The 20,825-nt window shown below is 45.2% G+C and overlaps 2 protein-coding genes across 3 annotated transcripts in view; one reads left to right on the forward strand and one right to left on the reverse strand.

Annotated features, from left to right (window-relative positions):
* Positions 1 to 9,848, forward strand: part of ANTXR1 (ANTXR cell adhesion molecule 1) — a 175,798-nt gene extending 165,950 nt beyond the window's left edge. For both annotated transcript variants that reach the window (XM_066639503.1, XM_066639504.1), the window contains one exon: positions 3,729 to 9,848. In XM_066639503.1, coding sequence (XP_066495600.1) covers positions 3,729 to 4,001 — 273 coding nt within the window. In that variant the 3' untranslated portion in view covers positions 4,002 to 9,848. The remainder of the gene's footprint in view (positions 1 to 3,728) is intronic.
* A 378-nt stretch (positions 9,849 to 10,226) lies between these two features.
* GFPT1 (glutamine--fructose-6-phosphate transaminase 1) overlaps positions 10,227 to 20,825 on the reverse strand; it is a 43,569-nt gene continuing 32,970 nt past the window's right edge. Inside the window, exons 15-19 of the mRNA XM_066639521.1 lie at positions 20,559 to 20,673; positions 19,156 to 19,283; positions 17,750 to 17,917; positions 15,883 to 16,044; positions 10,227 to 13,588 (exon numbers count right to left, since the gene is read on the reverse strand). Of these exons, the coding sequence (XP_066495618.1) occupies positions 13,544 to 13,588; positions 15,883 to 16,044; positions 17,750 to 17,917; positions 19,156 to 19,283; positions 20,559 to 20,673 (618 nt within the window). The 3' untranslated portion in view covers positions 10,227 to 13,543. The remainder of the gene's footprint in view (positions 13,589 to 15,882; positions 16,045 to 17,749; positions 17,918 to 19,155; positions 19,284 to 20,558; positions 20,674 to 20,825) is intronic.

Here is a 20,825-nt window from a genome sequence, read left to right on the forward strand (position 1 = left end):
AGATAAAAAGTTTTTCCCTCAGCAGCTAATAGCAGCTTGGTGGGGAGGAGGCAGTTTAAGTTGACTTGGAGGCAAAAGTTAACCTTCCATTGCCCTAGTCCAAACCTGGGCTTTCCGAGGCTGATTTTGGGGAAAAAGAGTCATTAGGTGTCCATGTGATAAATGCTCTGTGTTTTCCCCTATTTTGACCGGTTTCCCCTTATTTTTGGACATTTCTAACCCCCAAGAGGGCTTTGGGGTAGTACTCTGAAGTCTTTGTTTGGCACACCCTTCTCAATCATCTACAAGTGGCTGGATGCATATTTCTTTCTCTGTATCCAGGCCTTTCCCAGAGACAATAGCTCTGGCTGAAATTAGCATGTGTATGGAGCTACCAGGCTCACCTGTCTAGGTAATTGGGGATGACGAAATCATGGGTACATCTATGGCATCCTCAAGTTCTTAGGGTCAAGCACAGGCATGCTTGGGTGTGTTTTGTCAGGTCTACTGGCTCTCAGAAGGTGGCACAATCACTGTCTCACTAGTAAATGCAGAAGGTCAGGATTCCAGGGACAATGTCACTAGCTAGCAGAAGGGGCTGCATTTCTAGTGAGATGCGTTTAGGGCATTGATTTTGCTTTGTTCTCACCCTTCTGTTCCAAGCCAGCATCCCTGTAGCATTGCATTGAGGTGGCCTTGTACTGATCACTTCTCTCTCAGCCTCTGTGTTCCTCACCTGTAAAATATGAAGAGGGACATGGATTTCCCAGAGACAGGTGGGAGAAAATAGGAACTGTTCCTGGTAAAGAGAGACCGTTGAAGTTGATGGAATCTCCAGACTGGCTTAGTGCCAAGTCTATCCAGTTTTCCAGCACTGGTGCAGCCATCCCAAGAGGGCCTGTGCTGTGTCCTGCACCACAAACCCCAACACCCTTGTCAAACTGGTCTGAGCTGTGGGATGACAGGATCCAAAAAGTCATGCATTCTTGTCTGGGTTTGTTCTGTATGCCTGGGTGTCCTGCCGTCCTGGAAAGCAGAGATATGAAAGAAGCAGATTTTAATTCAGCAATTTAAAATAAGGTCTGTGGTTGCCCTTCCAGCCTGCCAAGATGATGATGCCATCATCAAGCAATCACAAGTGAACACACGTAGGCATGTTGATTTCCAGTTCCTCCATGTCGGCCGATGTGATCTGACAGGAGGCAAGTGAAATGGAACTGGCCTGTTTGAGAGAATAAGGTTCAGTACTGTGCAGCCTCCTGAATGGCAGGCGGCCTATCCACCCCCAAGGCTGCACAGCCCCACATACCACTGTGTGGTGTGACTCGCCCATAGGCTGGTCATCTGAAAGAGGAGGGAAACAAGCTGTCTGGGAGGGGACGGGACCCAAACAAACTGGTTCCTGCTTCATTGCCTCTGTGCAGTTCCACATATGGGATCCAGGATGGGGTAGTGGTTTGGGAGTTAAACTTAGACCTGCAAGAACCAGGTTCAGATCCTTGCCAAGCCATGAAACTTCCTGGGTGATCTTGGGCTCACCTATCTCACAGGGTTGTTGTGAGGGCAAAAGGAGAGGAGGAACCATGTACACTAACCCAAGGTCCTTGGAGGAAGGGCATTATATAAAAAGGTGCAAAGTCAGTAAATCAGAGCAGGTCCTGTATGTGATACTGTCCAGGGAGCCAGTCCAAGAACACCAATGACAGGTGAGTTTAGTAGCCCAGAACTTGTAATCGGGGCTTAAAATGAGTTTGCTAACCATGATGATGATGAGGGAATCCGGTCAGCATTTGCCGTCCATTGAACCTGGCCATGAAACTGTAGTTAGTGCCAGGAAGGGAAGAAGAGATGTGGTGGTCTTGACATCTGTTTGCTAATGTTGAATCTGCTTTGCTAGTTGTTTTGGGTTTTTGTTTATTTTTTAAACATTGTTAGCTGCCCGTGGAAGCTTTGCTGGAAGGGAAGGTGCACATTTTAGAAATAAATTGAGCGCCAAGTGGAAGCAATTCATTCTAGGAAGGAGGTAGAGGTCTTCTCAAGACCGAGCCTGATTTGCCAACTGGACAGTGCTTGCTCTGGGTCATTCAGAACAGATTAAAGAATGGCAGCAAAGATCACAGAGACCCTGGAAAGGAGGTCAGTTGGCCAAAGACCAATTTTAAAAGGTGGCTCTTTCTCTTCTTACCAAAAACGTTGAGAGGGCTGCTGGTTCCCTGGCAGTACATTCTGCAACCTCAGACTATCCCTTGCCTCTTGAGATTGTTGGGACGTGGCACAGGGAAAGCAATGGGGGAATGCAGTCCTCAAACACCAGGCTCCATTCTTGTGGACATCTTCTCTGCAGTGCTGAATTTAATTGCTTGTGTCTTTCAGGTGGAAGAATTCTGGCCCAAACCACACCCTGCTGTCCCCTCCTTGCCTCCATACAGCTATTCCAGACCAAATCCCCAAAATGTACTTCTTTGTGCTCCAGGTCTCTCTTTTCTCTCCTGAGATGATTTCATATCTGGAGAACGGAGTCTGCTAACATCATCATGCTGGCCCAAAATTTTTGAGAACTTATTAATTATGGGGAAGAGCAGTATTTTTGGCACAGGTGGGACTTATTTGAGAAAACTAAACATCTCCAAGGTTCAAAGGCTGTAACTGAGCACATGTTTATAGATGACCCAAGACTCATTTTGTGGCTTTGGGTGAGAATCAGGCTATTACTACTCAGCTGTGACTTGGTTATTTCCCCCAAGCAAAGATGCCATCTGAGTGATTGCAAAATATCCCTCCCATTGATTCATTCTAGTTAATAAATGCCGGTATATGAGAGAGAAGCCTCTAATACAACTCAAGATGCAAATCGCATCAACTTTCATGGTGTTTTGTTCCACTGCTTTGCACAGTTTCCATCACAGAAACAGGAGGTAGATTTTTAAGGTGTGGGAGCCACAGGTAGATGCTTGACTTTCTGAGGCTTTTAATTCATGTTTCAAATCTGCATCTGTCTCTGGGAGGGGCTGGGGAGGGAGGGAAGAAGCAAAGAAATAAGATTGGATGATGTGGCTTAATTAATCCAGAAGGAGCAAATTGTATTTCCAGGTCTATAGTTACTTCAGTGGGCACAGCATTTGAATTCTTTTTTTCTTTTCTTTTTTGCCCAAGAACCAAAAGGAGAAGGCCAGCGCTATATATATACACGTATTTATAGACCGCCTTTCTTGGTCTTTATTCAAGACTTTATTCAAGGTGGTTTACATAGGCAGGCTTATTAAATCCACGCAGGGATTTTTACAAATTGAAAGAAGGTTCTTTCTTTCAAGAACCACTACATTCAAGGTGTTACACTCCGATCTGGCTTCACATTCTGGCCTCCATCCTCCCACGCTCCGAGCAGATGGAACAGCTCAGCTGCAGCTTGTCAGCTGCTTCAAGGTCGCACGGTGCCGGTGGCCTCGAACTGGCGACCTTGTGGATGTTAATCTTCAGGCAAATGAAGGCTCTACCCTCTAGACCAGACCCTCCTGCTATAGGGATGAAAAGGTCTTTAGTCTATTTACCAAACCTTCTAAAAAAAGAAGAAAAAAATCCTCTGAATTTAATTAGTTTTATTATTTTCTGTGTTTTTATCCTGTGTTGATACTGTTTTGCTGTATCCTTTTACAACAGGAAATGTGTATGTTGTATTTCTATGAGTTCATGACTATGTAGCCCAACCTGAGAGTAAAAGCTTTAAAAGACCCCCCTTTTTTCTTTTTCAGGGTCGCTGCATAAGTTTCACCAGAGTGAAGACTTCTCAGGCCCCACCAAAATACCCGCTCAACAATGCGTGCCATCCTCCCTCTCCACCCCCTGCTCCCATTTACAACCCTCCTCCTCCTGCCCCCATCTACACCCCACCACCACCCAACTCACCAACCCCTCCCACCCCGTCCCTTCCTTCCATACTCCCTCCACTCCCACCTCCTCCTCACGCTCCACCTCCCAGTCGGGCTCCACCTCCTTCCCGGCCCCCACCTCGACCTTTAGTCTAAAAGGGTCACCCTCTCTCTCCCAGTAGTATTTCTCAAGCCATTTTCAGCAGTACTGTTACCATCCTATTACAATGGGCAGCCTTAACATTCTGGGTGACACAAGTTAAGCCACTTCTGATTTTTTTTTTTAAGCCCCAATGCCTCAGCCAACTGGAATACTCAAATCATTTGTGTTCAATTCAAAAGGAATCACAGACATCCATAGCTTCTAAAGAAAAAGCCAGAATCTTCACATTGACAGGGGCTGGAAGCTGCGTATAGACCCCTGCATTGCATGTTTTGCATTACAGTCCGTCACTTGACTGTCATCGAGGAGGTCTCTTCCTGTCACATCTTCCCGTTCATACTGAGAATGGATCACTCCTCAGATAAAGGACCGGAATCTCAGTCTAAGAACATAGCTGTGACCCTGGAAACCTGGTGGCAAAAACCGAGCTCCTTCCTTTGAACAATATGGACATTGCTGGTGTCTTCCACCGTGTGGAAGAGATTTGCATGTGTGCCTGGATTTGCTATGTCACTACAAGGAAGGCAGTTGACGCAATTAACTGAATCACTGGTTTGAAAAAAAAGGACAGACATGATTCAGTGTGAAGGATCAGGGGTTCATGTGATTTCAGTGCTTCACCTTTTGAAGAAGGTGAAATTCAGTGGATAGATCAGCCTCTGCTTAGTTTGCGGCTGACAGGAGAGAGCCAAAGGCATTGTTGAAAGAGTTAAACAGGAGTGAGGAGTGTGGTTGAACAGTTTCACTTTGCACTAAGGATGTGCTTGGCTTTGCCCATAACAGTCAGACAGCATGTTGTTCTATGGAGTTTACAGAACGCCTGTTTGCAGAACATCTGAAGGCAACCACAAGTGGTTAATTCTACTACAGATCTTAAAACCACCATCCATATGCACAGGTCAACAGTGGGAGGAAGTAACAGAAAGTTAAACCTTGGGAGGTTCTGGTCAGTGGCTTCCTCTTCACGCAACACTGTGTCGAATTAAGAGTGCCTTCAGGAATTCTTTTTAGACTGATTCTCACAACCATTTTTTTAAAGATATACACGTATCAATGCAAATGGATTCTTCAGTGGATTCAAGCATGCTGAACTGGTTGTGTAAGCGGTACAATGGGTATGTGGTGTGACATGTTAGTTCGGAGAAGATTTCTGTAGGATATCGTGCATCCCAATCTAGATATGTTCAGACAAAATGCTGTTTGAGAGAGAGAGAGAGAGAGAGAGCAGGAACTGACTCGGATCTGGGAGAGCTGACTTGAAGCTAACTGCTATTGACTCTGTGCCATTGAGGGCAATCTTACTGTTCTCCATCTGTAAAATGAATAAGTGTGGGTGTAGGGGGATGTAGCAGTTGTTGTGTAGGACACCACTATTAACAGTGGTAAAGCTCTTAAGACATGCTAACTGTATTATAAATAGGGGATCAATAACAAACAGTTACACCATTGGTTCACTATGTGTGTCTGCCAGTTGACAAACTCTGACTTCAATATGGGAGTAAATCACTGCCCTTATTCTCTTCCAATGCATGCTTAAAAGTAGATTTTTTTTCTTTTTCTGCAGTGATCTCTGTTTCCTAAGAAACAATGCATACAACTGTTGAGTGCCTAGAAGCCCTGGAGATTTGTGGGCACCTCAATACCATCACATGGCTCTGGCTGTCTGCAGCAAAGGTGTGATAGATGAGTGTGCAAAAACTCAAGTCTGTGTGGTGGGTACCTGACTGGGTGGTCTTCAACTGGGGGCTTTTGCACCATACCACATTATTTGGGACATGCCCAAGGCTCGGTTGTAAGCCAGCACTTTGCATTAGAAAGATCTAACAGACTTTCCCCAGCATCTCCATCAAGAGTTTGGATAGCAGAGCTGAGAAAGTTCTTGTTGAGCCACTGGCACTGAAAATAGACAATACTGGACTAAGGATTAGTATTGGGCCTAACAGGCCAGTATAAAACACTGTTAAATTATAATGTGTCCCATGATGATGAGAACTAACCTTAAGCAATTTGGTGGGAGGGAGGGGCACAGATGGAATTGAATCTTTGTAGCACTTTGGCCCAAAGGGCAAGAAACTGCAGCCAACTCCTCAACTGTGTCACTTTCCTTTTGGCAGGCTGAGGAATGCATAATTGCCCTGAGAACCCCAAGAGATGCACAGGTGCTCTCATGCCCTTTTTGCTTTACTAACTGGAGCTGACCCAAGTAAGTTCCCAGCAGTGCATATGCACACATCATAGCCAGTATTAAAAAGCCTTAAGACCCTGCTTTAGTAGAACCGGTAGCACTAGATAAAGTCACATTAATTTTAAGGTCAGACTTCCAAGGCCAGTATGTGACTCTTAGGATCAATTGTCTCCCAAGAAACCATGCCTCCTAATTTTTAAAAGCCTTTCCCATAGACTAGCTGGGAGAGGCTAAGTTCAGCTGTAGCACTTGTGGTGTGCGCAGAAGATTCCAGGTTCAATACCTGATATGTCCAGGAAGGGCAGAGAAAAAATTCTGCCTGCAACCCTGGATGGCTGCTGCCAGTCTGTGTGGACAACACTGAGCTAGAAAAGGGGGTAAAAATGCAGGTTAAAGTTTCCTGTGTTGGGTTAACTCTAAACATAGCCAGGTTTCCATCCAAAGAAAGCATCCAAAGTGCTTTCAAAGTACATTTATTCCAGTGGCTTCGCTTTCCCTTTTCCTCTAGACTAGATAGGTGGATCTTGGAGGATCTGATACAAGGATACAAGGACAGGTCTTCTGCTCCGATTTGCACCTTCTGCACCTGCATGGTGTTCAAAGCCAAACTAAAGTTTGAACCATGCTTGTGGTGTTTAACCAATCCACTGCTCCAAGCTTTGTCTTGCTTGCCATGGTGCCAGAGGATTTCTAGACATCTCCTCCCCATCACTCAAAGCAGCACTTCCCAAACTGCACCACAGCCAACTCGTAGGGGCACCATGGGATGTCCCTAGCAGCTTCTTCTTATTGGCTCTCCCAGGCGCCACTATCTTGAATCACTTGAGGTCTTGCATGATTCAAGATGGCAGGAGAGGAGAGCTGTGCCATAGTGCTGCCACACTAGGGCTCCATAACTGTGGTAAGTTTCGGAACCAGTGACTTGGTGTAAATTGCATGATAAATTATTAGCAGCTCTGTTCATCATATTCATGCTGTCTTTTAAAGGATAGAAAAGCAATGCAAAGAAGGTAAGGTGCAGAGAGTAAGGCCAAGTTGACCAATGTCTTGGGAGGGAATTCTGTCATTTGATAGGGAAACTTACAAACAGTGGACAGAGATCCAACTGCCCTCACCTGTCCCTATTTGCTCACAAAAGTAGCAGCTACTTTGACTGCAGGCAGTCCAAAGGAGCCTCTGTAAGAGCTAAGAGCCCATACCGAAGATACCTTGTCCCATACCTGGCCCCAAGGATCATTTTTTTCAAGTTTACCAGTTGTGGTCAGTTCAGTCATTATTTGCAATAGTTGGGAAAATCCTGAAAAAAGATTGAACCAGACACTACTTGAACGGAGGTGGGTGGACAGCATCTAGCAGATGAGTGGCACAATTCTTCCATGTGGGGAGAAGTGTGGGATGGTTCTCCCACAGCAGTCCTGCTCTCTGCATCAGAGGGGGTGCTTTAGTGGACTTGTATAGGAAGCTGGCCTGGTGGTTTGAGCCCAAGCAGTGTAAAATGGAATTGGTGTAATACAGGCAGGCTGGATTAAGTTTTATTTCATGCACAGTCAAGAAGTTGCCCCAAGTTTGGAATGAAAATGCTTTTTAAATAAAATATAATTCCAAGGATATATTACTCATTTTAATGGTCATGCAGAACTTCAGAGGAAAAAGAAATAAATGCATTTTTATAGCCTCTGGTTTCATTAAAAAGGAATTTTGTTTTCCCAGTTCTGAATTCAAAAGAGTACAATCTGGGGGTTAGGTGGTAAGGGACTAAAAACATGTTGATCAGGCCATGGAGGGTTTTTAAAATTGTGCTAAAGTTCACTGCACAAGATAAAAGCAAAATTCCAAATCTGTGGTGTACATATTATTACTGCATGCTTGCCATATTTTAAGTGGAAGCATTTTGTATCCCATGTGGATAAAAGATTTTTTTTCACATTGTAGTAAATTATTATAAAGCCAGTGATATTTCATGGCATGTTTATTGTGTCAAGCTGTGCTTGTATTTTTTCTTTTTTTCTTTATGGTTGTGTTGCTTTTATTAATGTATAGATATTTCCTGTAATGACGAATACCTCCTTTACAGAGCATTAATTGCACTCACAGGACCTAAATACTGGAACACCTTCCCCTTGAACCAGTGAGGTTGTGAACAACAGTTGGGTACCTGTTCATGTCAAAGGAAAAAAGACAAGGACAGTGGACCAAACCCACCAAGCACTCTTGGTGGCTGCCTTCCACTGATTTGGTGGGCCCACTTAGGCCTGATAGTTGCAAAGTGCTGCTGTCCTCCTGCAAACAAGAGAAGTTCTCCCCTTAGAAGAGAAGCAAACAAGAGAAGCCTCTCATCTCTGGAACTGGAGAAAGGGAAGGAAAATCCCTGCAGTTGCATTGCACTGTGAAGGTGCTTTCAGCCCCTTTGAAATGCAGTGCAACTGCATTGCCTCCCCAGTTTGTGTTGCAAAGAACACTGGGGTGGTTTGTTTTCTGAGGTACATGGAAGCCTTCTCAATTTGAAGCTGCAGAGGATGGAAATTGTTCCTACAAGTGTCCTGAGCTTCCAAAACCTTTTGAATCCTGGTGTAATTACAGGGATTATCTTGGAACTAGAGTCCAGCCTCGGTTTATTGTTTTGGAGACACAAAGCAATTCCAGAAATGCTCCCAGCAACCTCCTTTCCAGCTCTGAATGCATTTTGGAGATGCAACAAAGGTCAGAAACAAGAGCCCATGGTGGGGGGAGATCCTGGCTGCCACACACTTTTGGTTGGGTTGCCCTAGTCCTGCCCTAGTGTGTGGGCTTCTGGATACTTAGGGAGGCAGAGTAAGAGATATTTGTTACCCATGGGACACAACCGAGCTGCAAGATCTACAAGAGCTCTACTGAAATTGGTAGAAGCTGAGGTTCTAACAAGGAATTGTTTTTAGCTTTCTCAGTATTACACAAATGCATGGAGAATAAGAGTGTTGGTCCAAAGCATTTTGGCCGTCTGTGTTGGAAAATCATTGGAGTTTAAATGCCTTAATATTGCCTTGATTCTGCCTGTAGATTTTAATGTTAACGAACCTTCCAGTGTCAATTAATGCCATGTAAAAGTGAGGTTGAACTGGCTGGTGTACTATATACAGACATATAGTACTGTGTGTATATCATCTTTTACTAGAAAATCCTACAAACGCATTATAATGAATATTCCAAAAGTAGCAACTTCTAAAACAGTTCTATAAAGAGCAGTGAAAAAACAATTGGATGGCACCCCCTTTTTCTGTTTTGGAGAACCATGCCATCTTTAGGATTCTAACCACTTCACAGTCCCAGGGAGTGAGAGTTGAGTTGATCAAACTACTACGGTGGCCACTTGGACAGATTCATCCTAGGAACGCCAAGCACCAGCAGCCAAGCGTATGCAATAGTATTGCAGAACTGGTAGCCAATCTGAAATTCCTAGAGGTCACTGGCAGAACAAAGAGAAGGGAATGTTAGTCACTGCTGGAGAAGATGCCTGAAAGATGGAGCATTTCTTGGATGGATTTGGCTACTTCTAGCAGAGGAGACAAATTCAGCCAGCAGGAAAGTAATTCTGTACCGTTGGCTTGTTTGCATGAGTCATGTTTAGATACAGTCATTACTCTTTGCCAATTTTTTTGTTATTAAAGAACTATTTGGAGGTCTGTGTCTATGTATATTTTATTTACCAAGGAGGAAACAGAAAAGGCTGGCTTGAAACAGAGCTGGAGACGACCAACGGCTCATCTGTCTCCTGTCTTGTATAATGCTTGTGGCAGTGCAGTGTCCAGAGACATCAACTGGCTGGGCAGGTGTGGGGTTCAACCCAGCTATCTGTGAGGGAATGGAAAGCTGCAAGTTTGGCACTCAGCACCACAGGCAACGCCTTTTTACTCCTACAACTTTACAGAAAACAATTGCTGACAACTACTACTGTTTGCCATTCCAGTGCCTAAGTTGGTCTCTGGTTTCCCAGTAGAATATTTTACAAGAGACACATGAAAGCAGCAGACTTCTCAGCCAAAGTATGATTGGGCACTTGGTTTTTATTCAAAGAGAAAGATACAAAAAAGGTAAGCTAAGAAACAAAAACCTGAACAATAAACTTCTATGGCTCAAATGACCAGAGTCCACAGCACAAAACAAGTACAGAATGGTCCCCAAAAACCAAGACAATGAATTTTGTCACGTATATGTACATTCAAAAAACAAGCAGAGAAAGGAAGAACATTTGCCAGTTTTTTTTAACTTACACACACACACTCACACACCCCCCCTCGATTTAAAACTTCTTCGACCAGAGGCCAGTCATATGCTATTTCAGTCTTCAGTAGGTAAGAACAAGGCATTCTTAGCCAACAGTGCTGGCCCCAACTAGAGCAGTGAGAACCACACACTGGAAGCTTGTCACCATGGGTTCATCTTATTAACAGGCTCGCTGACTTACAGGTCTGTAATATACAGAGCAAGGAGAAAGCTGCAGAGCAAAAACAATGCAGCCAATATGCCTTTTAGGCACCTGTACACTGAATCATGATTGCTGAACTGCGCACCGCCCCCCCCCCACAGCTGCTTCTGCCCCACTGACAGTAGACCCCACTGACTGAACCAAGACAGTGCCAAGTGTTTAACAATCTACTCTCTGGTTTGGATGACTGGCAGCACTGCTGCCGGGCTTCTCCACTGAGGCAGTGAACTAAAGGCAGTGCCTACCCTATCCTTAGGCCATCTCCATTCTCAGTAAAAGACTGGTTAGCACTTGAGGCTGGACCTGAATGCTCCTTCCATGTTATGTTACTGGAGACACATCCACAAGGAACATTGCAAAGGAAGGAGGGCCTGCACATAACAGAAGCTTGCAAGGGAGTTTTGGGCAGAACAACATTTCACAGCCATCCAGTGTCCAACTGCAGTTGTGGTGTAACTGAAGCCTTCAACCCACTGGCAAGTCACATTTTACAGAGTGCAAGAGAGGTCAACTACGAGCGGTCAAAACTTTTAAAAACACCCAGAGAGAGACCACATACTACATCTTGCTGTCCTCGAATGAGACAGATTTCCAGAATTAAAAGCAGATACTCTAAGAGGGACAATGGCTTGACTACCCTCCCCCATTTTAAATCTGTCATCGCACAAACTGAGGCAGCAAAAAAATGAATGACCTACATTAACTAACCCCTCAAGCCTCCCTACAAGGGTATTTCTTATCCAACAAGATATTGCAAGGAACAGCCTGATAGCTGAGCACAATTTTACTTATTTGCATAACTGTTTCGTTTCTAATTCCCGCACTCTTGAACTTCAGTAGCAACAGCTATACTATTAAGGAATGCTATCCATAAACTTGTGCCATCTCTGCCCCACCAATTCAGGAGAAGGGAGTTAGGGATTCTTCATTTGGATGATCTAGATTTTCACTGCATATGAATCAATGGGTTTTCCAAACTACAGGAGCTCGCTGCTATAGATAATCTTTGGTTCTCAGACTATTGCGCAAGTTCCCTTTCCTGTACTGCTCCCACAATTTACATACTTAAATATCTTTAGCCTCTCTACCTACTTCAAATATCAGCATAGTACTACAAAAAATGCACAGCTGTCCTACCTCTAAGAGATTCTTTTGTGCCAAGCAAAGTGTAATACTAGCTCACTTCCCACTGATTGGACTAGGAAGGATCTTCAGGTGTTTGCAGAAGGGAAGGAAAAAAGAAGCACAACTTCCTGTCTCCATCACTCCACTGCAAGTCCAAAGCTTCTCAGAGCTGCCAGAAAAACAAACAACTTACATAGCAGCAGATCAGAAATACATTTTTTTCCAAAACTGGTTGTTCACATTAAACACAGCATTTTTTCCTGCAAGCTAAGCACCCTCTGCACCTTTTGAGAGCTTCCTCAGTAAATGCTTACATCTGGCACTCTGTCAAAGCATTTGCCCATGAGTATTTTCAGGGCAAAAATTACACATCTGAAGATGCTGAAATGGTCCTGGAATGGCAGCCTCTCCCCGGAAACACATCCCTGTGCTGTCAAAGCAACTGGGCCAACATCCCCCTTTGTTCTGCAGCACATTGTCCACTGCAGAAGAAGAAAGGGGGCAGCAGCAGAAATCCAAAGATGCACTCCGCATTTTGGCTCAGCGCTTGTTTTGCCACCTGCCCTACATAAAGGTAACTTGACCTACATCATTGTTCTACTAAGGACAACTTTCCTCTCCCTTCAGTTTTGCCCTGTGCAGCACACACATTCACATAAGATTTTGGGGAGACAGGGGAACTAGTTGGAGAGCTGAGCAGGATATAAAATGAGAGTTTAACACCACTGCTCTGGTTCTGAAATGCCTGAAAGTACAGCAGTAGCAGCAGGTCAGCACAGAACCCAACTCCAGCCCCTCCCCCAAATGAATTGTCCTTGATGCATTGCTCTGCAACAAGGCAACGGGGCTGGTTCTGATATTACTTTGAAACATGGCGAAGTCACTGCATTGTCACTTTCAGGCTGAATCAACATATTGCCATATATGTCACACTGTAAAGAAGGTTTCTTGAACACCCAAGTGTAAACTTTTGGGGTAAATGCCAGATCTACTGCCCATTCATACAAGAGTGTCAAGGTTAAGCTGCCTTATGGTGACTTCCCCACATGAAAAATGAACACAAGAATTTGCCCTTCATTTCATTCTAGACTGAGGACCACGGAAGCAAGAGGCTCTCTTTTCAGATCTTGCATTTAGAAAAATATTGTAAAATTTTGCACTTGCAATGACCTCAGTCTAGTAAAATGTGGAACTCTGATGTACAATGAATCCAGGTCAAGTAGGCCTGGCTGAAAGGGTCAACACACTGTAGGCTGAAGCTATGGTGTTTCTTCTGGCAAGGTGCAGAAATACTTATTGCTGGAGTGCATGACAGAAACAAGCAAGCCTTGCCTTTTGGCAACAGCAAAAATCACTGGGCAATTGGGAAAAGGAAAGCACAGTTCTCAGTCTCTGCACACTTGACTTCTACAGCCACCCTCCTTGTTTCCCATTTCTATTCTTATCAGCCTGGATGTTCTACAGATAAGTCCATCATTATGCAATTTCTCAGCAGGGAGACTTGAAACAATCTCATCAAGCTAGAAGATGAATGATTTAAGAGAGCGCTGTATTTTGAAATGATCACAAAGATACTATTGACATAGCCCATGGATTCAACTTGAACCGTCACAAATGCAGCAGTTATGAAGATTCTTGGACACGTGTCATAAGATTTGATCAAAAAGACTTTTAAAATCAATGTCTTCCAGTACCAAAAAACTAAAAGAGAAAAAGGAGTCTGTCATTGACACCCACAAAGTAATTAATGACCAAGGTGTGTCCTACTCGACCGTAACTGATTTGGCCAGATTTCTTGGAAAGTCAACCTAAAAAAGAAAACCAAATTAGATTTCTACAAGCAATCGTCCTTATTTATGTAACATCATCTATTTGCCCAGCACTATACAAAGAGTGAAAAAAAGACTAGCAGACCTATTCTGAAGGCTCACAATTTAAAAGACATAAGGGACAGAGCAGAGGAAAAGGAATTGGGTGTTGGGGAGGAACATGGCAATTTCTCACGTACACTTATGTTAAATTATGATGTTGCAGGAGAACTAGGAGTTTGGGCTGCAAGTTTTGAGGGGAGATTTAAAGGAAATGCAGAAAGTGGTATCTCAAGAAGCACTGTGGAAGGAACAAAGGTGGGGGCATTTTAGCAAGCAGGAATCTTAGGACAACTGAGTGGTAGAGATGAATATCACAGACAGGGATATGAGAATAGAGAGTTGGGGGAAGGGTGGGGCATTTCAAAAGGAGGCCCAGAAGCTTATGTAGGTTCCAAAGCAGATGAGAAACTAATCTAGAGATTTAAGGAGGGACATATTCTGCATGCAAAGCAAGGACTCTACCACTGAGCTAGAGCCCCTTCGGTCCATGGTCGTTGTAAAATGAAGAAAAATTGTGGTCTTCAGTGGCTTGTGAAAAAAGACTTCTATTTTATCTTATGCCTGTGACAGTGGCAGCAAAGCCAATTAAGTGCCCTTTGCATTCTGGCTACTTTGCATAACACAGATCCTCAAACCCTCTTCTTCCTCCAATCTGCCCCATTACACCAGTAGGCCCCACCTCTCTGTGTTCTCTTCTCTTCAGCAAGGATCTATCTGTCCCCTTTAAGGGAAGCTGCAGGTGGAACAACAGAAGTGCATCCCTTCCTGCTCTCCACTGATTAACTTCAACAGTGACTGAAAATATGGAGGGGAAATCATAGATCCATCTACTACCACCATTTCAGACTGTAGGAACCAGGCCGAAGGGGACTGTCTGGGAAAAGCTTCCCCTTCCAGGAAAGCACAGAACCCCACGGCCCTTGCTTAAAACCCAATGGCAGGAGTGCCCATGAGCAAATGGACATGACACCTGAGAGAACTGCCAGTGAATGTGTGCTATGCAGGGCAAGAAGTCAAAATAGAACCAGTTTACTACACACTCAAGAGAAAAAGGAATTAAACAAAATGGAGAATTGAAAAAGTGAAGTACAACAAGCACGCTGATGAAAATGCTTGGACTAGCCTGGATTCATTGGACAAAATTCAGTGCAGTAACTGGCAATGGCCAGCAGGGGGGGCAGGCAGACAAAAACACAAAATCCCAACATTGTAACACAATGGCAAAGTTTGCAAACTGGCTAGGAGCAGAACGAACCATCAAGACAAAATTCCCTGAGCACGCCTAGCCAGAAATTCGGCTTCCATTGCTAAGCCATTTGTGTTGTTCCAGGAATGCCAGCCTCCCACACTTACTGTGGAGTAACTGCTGCCACTTCCGCAAACAGCAGCCAGTTCCGAGAACCGATCTAGCATGTTTTGCTAGATTGCACTCAAGCCACCTTGCTCTTGGTATTAAGAAACCAGGTTTCATGGGGCTACCCAATTGGTTGAGGGGGAGCTACCCAACCTCTTCAGCCTGTCTCTTTACCTAGGTATGCGTTTAAGCACCTGTTCTTTGTACAGTCAGTTCTCGTTATATACTATGGTTAGGTTCCTGGAAACTCTAGTGGATAGCAAATTCACAAACAATGAACCATTGATCCTTTTGGGATCAATGGGGTTAGGTGCAAGGGGTGTCATGGGGGAAGGGTCACCTTACCTTCCTTCAGAAGAATCCAGCAGAGACCCTCAGGAAGCCAGTAGAGTGCAGCGGAAAGTGCCAAAACATCTCTGAATGTTGCAGAGACCTTCCAGAGGCTGCAGAATGGTACTGACAACCAGCTCAAACTCCTTCAAAATGGTTGGTGGATGCTTCCGCCAGCCTCTTTAAAGGGGTCTCTGCTGGTCGCAGGTGCCATTCTGAAGGTCCCTGCAGCCTCTGGAAGGTCTCTGAATAGAGGATGATGAGAGGTAGCTGGCAATTCTGCCCCTTGCGGATAAGTGAATTTGCATATAAAAAGAACTGACTGTACATGCACCTGTACAACACTCTGCCAGGTGTACCAATGCAAAAGCAGCAAATCCATTAGAAGGGCTTGTGAGACACAGTAGATGGAGAATCTCCCTGGGATTCAGGGAATCCAAGTTCACCCCCCACTCTCTCTAAAGACGAATAAGAGCCATTGGCCTCCAAGACCAAGGCAAAAAGGGAGACAGTGGGCAAGAGGTCACTGCCCAAGGATGGTACTTACGTCATAGCCTCTGAGAACAGCAAGGTGGAAAGCCAGGAGCTGTAACGGGATGACACTCAGGATCCCCTGCAGGCAGTCCACAGAGTGGGGGACTTTGATGGTTCGTTTATTGTTCTTGATGGTCTCGATATCCTCCTTATCACAAATCACAACAGGCCGCCCCTGGAAAGAGTGAAGGTGTCAAGAAATAATGTGCAGGAGAAGATAGGATCCTGCCCCGAGTGGGGAGGGAGAGGCCAGCTGCATTCCTGCTGCAATTCAACCTACTACAACCTTCCATCTAATTTACAGAGACAAATTAAATTTCCTCTTCAAGACAATGCAGCAGTAACCTCACTTGGAAAACCTGTTTCTAGTCTCCTCTTGTGCTAGTCTTACATCCAAGCGGTTCTGAGCCTATGTGCCTTATTTCATGTTGCATGTGTCAGCCAAAATATTTTCTGGTTTCTGTCTGATGTTCAACTGAAGGGTTTCCACCCTTCTTCAGGTTTGCCTCTGTATTGTTTGTTGTCACTTTATTAGTTTTAGTTAATATGTATACTTATTACAATGGGCCCTAGGTTTCAGGGGAGGATCTGTTCCAAGACCCTCCCTCCGGTCCCAGACACCAAATCGGGGGGTGGGGGGGAGCGAACAGCGCTGCAGTTACCTGGAGGCTGCGTGCTGCCTCCCCTTGCCTCAGCACACCTTCCCGACTCAACTGGAAGGCACTTCTGGTCACGTTTGGGAGGTCCTCCGAGGCTCTCCAGTCAAGGGCTCAGCATCCACGGATGCTCACCCTGCAGATAAGGAGGGCCCACTGTATTTGGGTTTTGTGGTTATTTTCAGTTGATTGCTGCTGAACTCCTGCCAAGACTCTGAGGTGGCCAAATTCTCGGGATACAAGAACTGGAGCCACCAAGTCAAAGAATCCCAACTCTTTCCCCGCCCCCTCTACATTTCTCATTATCAAAATTACGGTCAAACTAGATGCCACAAAGCTGAACCCTCCCCTGACTGAAAATCAGACTCACATCACATGGAACAACATGTGAATCGGGGGGCCACTGGCCAAGGCCCCCCAGTCAGGCAGAGGCCTGCATCCTCAGCACCAGTGAGGTGCCATCAATGTGCCATCAGGGGACAGAGAGAGATCCCACTGAGAAGTTTTGTGCCAGGACTTGCAGCAACTCGGAGCTGGCACTGATACAAATGACAAGCATGACTGTTGTCACTGTGCCCAGTGCTGAATCTGGAGTAATATTCACTTGTACAGCTGTTTCTGTATGTGAAAAGCACTTCACTTGTGTTATCTTGCTGTTACAACTATCCCCTGGTAAGGTTAGTAAGCTGGTAAGGTAAACCATCATCATCCCCATATGGCAGAGGAGGAAGATAGAATCAGAGAAAAGGAGTGGCTTGCCTACATTCACCAAGCAAGTTCATAGCAGAAGTGATAAGCCCTGATTTGCAGCTCAAACTGCTACCCAAAGGGAGAAAATGTGGGGATTCAAAAAGGAATCTGGGATGCTGAGGGAAGTGCCATGGGATTATTCGACTCTCCCTTTCCTGCCCTGGAAATGAGACTTAGGGGTGCAGGGAAAGCAGAAAGAAAATCACCAACACCTCTTTTCACTCCACCAGTTCTCCTGTGCTCCCAACTGCCCAAGACTTCACTCTTAGGGATGAAATGCAATTACTAAGAAGAGCAGGAATTGGGGAGGGGGGAGAGGTGTCCCACACTTCATATGCTCCAGCACCCGATTAGAGCATATCCTGACTCTATGCACAGAGCTTGAAAACTTCTGGGGAGCTTCCTCATCCTTCTTTATGATGGGCATTTACATCCCCTCCCAGCCCTTCCTGTGAAAGTGGCTTCTCATCTCACCTGCCGTGCCATGACCTGCTGCAAAGCATTCTGGCACTTGGCATACGTGTTGTCCCGCGTGATGATCATGATGACAGGCATAAGCTTGTCCACGAGAGCAAGGGGTCCGTGCTTCAGCTCGCCAGCCAGAATGCCCTCTGAGTGCATATATGTGATTTCTTTGATTTTCTAGGAGGAACAAGCAGGTGCGTTAGCCCAATCCTACAAAGCCTGTCTTCTGTTCTAGGCCCCCTACATGGCTGCTAAACAAGTCAGTGACCTACCCCTTAACTCTGCTTGGCTCATTATGCCTTACACTCTGACTCGAGAGGCAGGCAGTCTGCACCCATTCCTGCTCACCACAACTCTGCTTTCTTTGCCACGAACCACAGAATGTTTCTCAGGCACTCTTGGTCTAAAGACTGCAACAAAGGAAGGGGTTCTATGTCACTCCCAGTGCATGTCCAAGTACTGCTGGATCTTAAAAGCCAGTGGATGTCAAATTCGTTTTCTAATGGTCTGGGTTGGAAGAAGGGTTGAATCCCACCTGCACAACTTACTGAGAAAATAATGGATACCAAAGAGTGGGAAAGAACTTAGGAGGGCATCGTGAGGGCCCTGAAGGTGGATGGCGATCATCCATCCTGTGCTTGAAAACCTCCAACAAGGAAGAGGCCAGTGCCGGGCAGCTCTTACTGTCGAGGAATTCTTCCTCATGTCTTCCCTAAATCTACGTGCCTGTATGTTCAGCCTATTTGGTTGTAGCTCTGCCCTCAAGAGCCACAAAGAGCTAGTCCTCCCTTGCGAGATAGCCCTTTAGATACTTGAAACCAGCTGTTCTATCTGCACCCCCCTCCAGTCTTCTCTAGGCTAAGACCCCCCCCCCCATCTTCATGGCTTTCCTCTAAATCTGCTCCAGTTTATCAATGTTCTCCTTACAATATGGTGCACAGAACTGGACACAGTATTCACAGTGAGGTCTCAGTAGTGCCGAATAGAATGGAAAGAACACTTCCCATGAGCTGGACTCTCTGCCTCCGTTCATACAAACGGCACTGCATTAGCATTTTTTGCAGCTGCACCACACTGTTGGCTCATGTTCTCCTTGTGGTCCGCAAGAATCAAGTTAAAAATAGTAGCACTTAAGGATTCTATAAAAGTGTTTTGCCTGGATATTTTTAATGCATTCTTTGCAGACACAATCCATGTCTTGGTGGGCCGCTGTGAGATACAGGAAGCTGGACTAGATGGGCCTATGGCCTGATCCAGCGGGGCTGTTTTCATGTTCTTACATTCTTAATGTTTCTTCCTAGCCCTTCTGGGCCCAGTGGTCCAACACCAAGACGACTATGGAACTATGGCCAACGCCTCTGGCCACACACAGGCAACCTCCCTTTTTATTAAGTCAGAAAAAGGAGATGCCTTACAAGAGCACCTTCCAGGCATGTCGCATAGTGATAGCCACGACCCATAATGAGGACCGACTTCTGGTGATACAGCTCCGTCGCCAACTTTTGGATCTCATCATCCATGCTCAGCACTTCTTTAATCAAGTCTATTGCAAAGAGCAAAGCACAAGAAAAACCATCGATGTACACAGGCTCCCACTTACCAAGACAGCTGCAGACACTTCATACAGTGAATTTTGGACAGAACAAAACTGAATGCTTTTTCAGTGCAAGAAATGCAATCTCATTACTGTAACCAGCTGTTGGGGACAACTTGCAGAGTTTGCAACAAACTTAATGGGCTGTGTTAATGCTAAAGATTAATGACAGGAAGGCTACGCAGCCCCCACACCCATCCAAAACATGAGGTGGAAAGGCCACAATGATTAACCACCATCTCCGGTGGGTGCCACAGATCCCAGGAGCGGTGTGGGTGCTAGAGCTTCAAAAGCCAAAGTATCCATATAGTCCACTGGGTGATTCTCTGACTCAGGTCTCCGCTGCAGGTTGATTCAAGACTTTTTGAAGCAGCCCATTCAGTTGAGGAAGCCCTGTTGCAGATTCAGCACACCCAAGTAGTGCAGCCTTGGAGTGGGCAATGTTGCAAACCCAGGAGAGAAAACCCCTAGTCCTCATGCTAGGCGAGCTCAAAGGAATTGGTGTGAGAATCCTGTCCTCACTCACAAGTGCCTCAGGGTGTCCACCTATCCTACCCCTGCTCTGAACAGCACTGCTGGTTGTAACCAACGCATCTTATAAAACCAACCCAGTCATTCAGTATGGAGTAAGCAAAACAAAGAAAAACCCTGATCACCAGCCAATGGTGATCTATTTGGAAAACAAATTTGATCAACTAGTTCTATACACAACTCAGGAGAAGAGCTGCCAATAACACATGCAAACCTGGGAGTTGAACAATTACAAATTTGGGTTCAGTTCTCAGCTCCATCAAGATTTTTCAAGCATAAACTTCAGGCATAAATTTAAAAGTGTGGTTTGGTGTTCCATTCAGGCACTCAGAACCAATTTACATCATTTCATGGAGAACATAACTAAACCATAACTGATTTAAAATGACTGCATTCCTGTTTGTTTTTATGTACCTTTCTTCTACACTCAAGACCACGTCAACACAGGGCATCCTTGGGCAAATGCTGAGACCCCAGCATGTTGGGAGTGTCCAACCCCACTATTGCCTACACTGGTCCCCAGATCTTTTCTAACAGTGCTGGGTGGCAGGCCAGGCCTAACAATGTTAAGCAGGCCTAACAATGGCAGGCCATTGTGGGGAAATTAAAATGGCACCTTTCCCAATGACCTTTGTGCCTTTCCTAAAAAAGCTGGGGCAATGCAATGTCATACTGTGAGGCACTTGTACCCACCTGGCAATAACTTCAGTCCCCGCATTATTTCTTTCCGCCTTTCTTGCATAGAAATTCTATCGTCGCACATCATGAGCGCAAACATCACTAATGAAACAAATTGGCTTGTATAGGCCTAGGGAAAAGAAATAATCACTACACATAGATCATGCCAAAAGAGTTTAGGCAATCCAACACATGCACCCTAAAGTCAAGGCATCCAAGTGCCCAGAGCATCTGACAGCCCCACTTACCATGGCACCTCCCAACAGTGGACTCCTGAAAGGT

The sequence above is a fragment of the Tiliqua scincoides genome, chromosome 11 (assembly GCF_035046505.1).
Source record: "Tiliqua scincoides isolate rTilSci1 chromosome 11, rTilSci1.hap2, whole genome shotgun sequence".
Taxonomy (NCBI): domain Eukaryota; kingdom Metazoa; phylum Chordata; class Lepidosauria; order Squamata; family Scincidae; genus Tiliqua; species Tiliqua scincoides.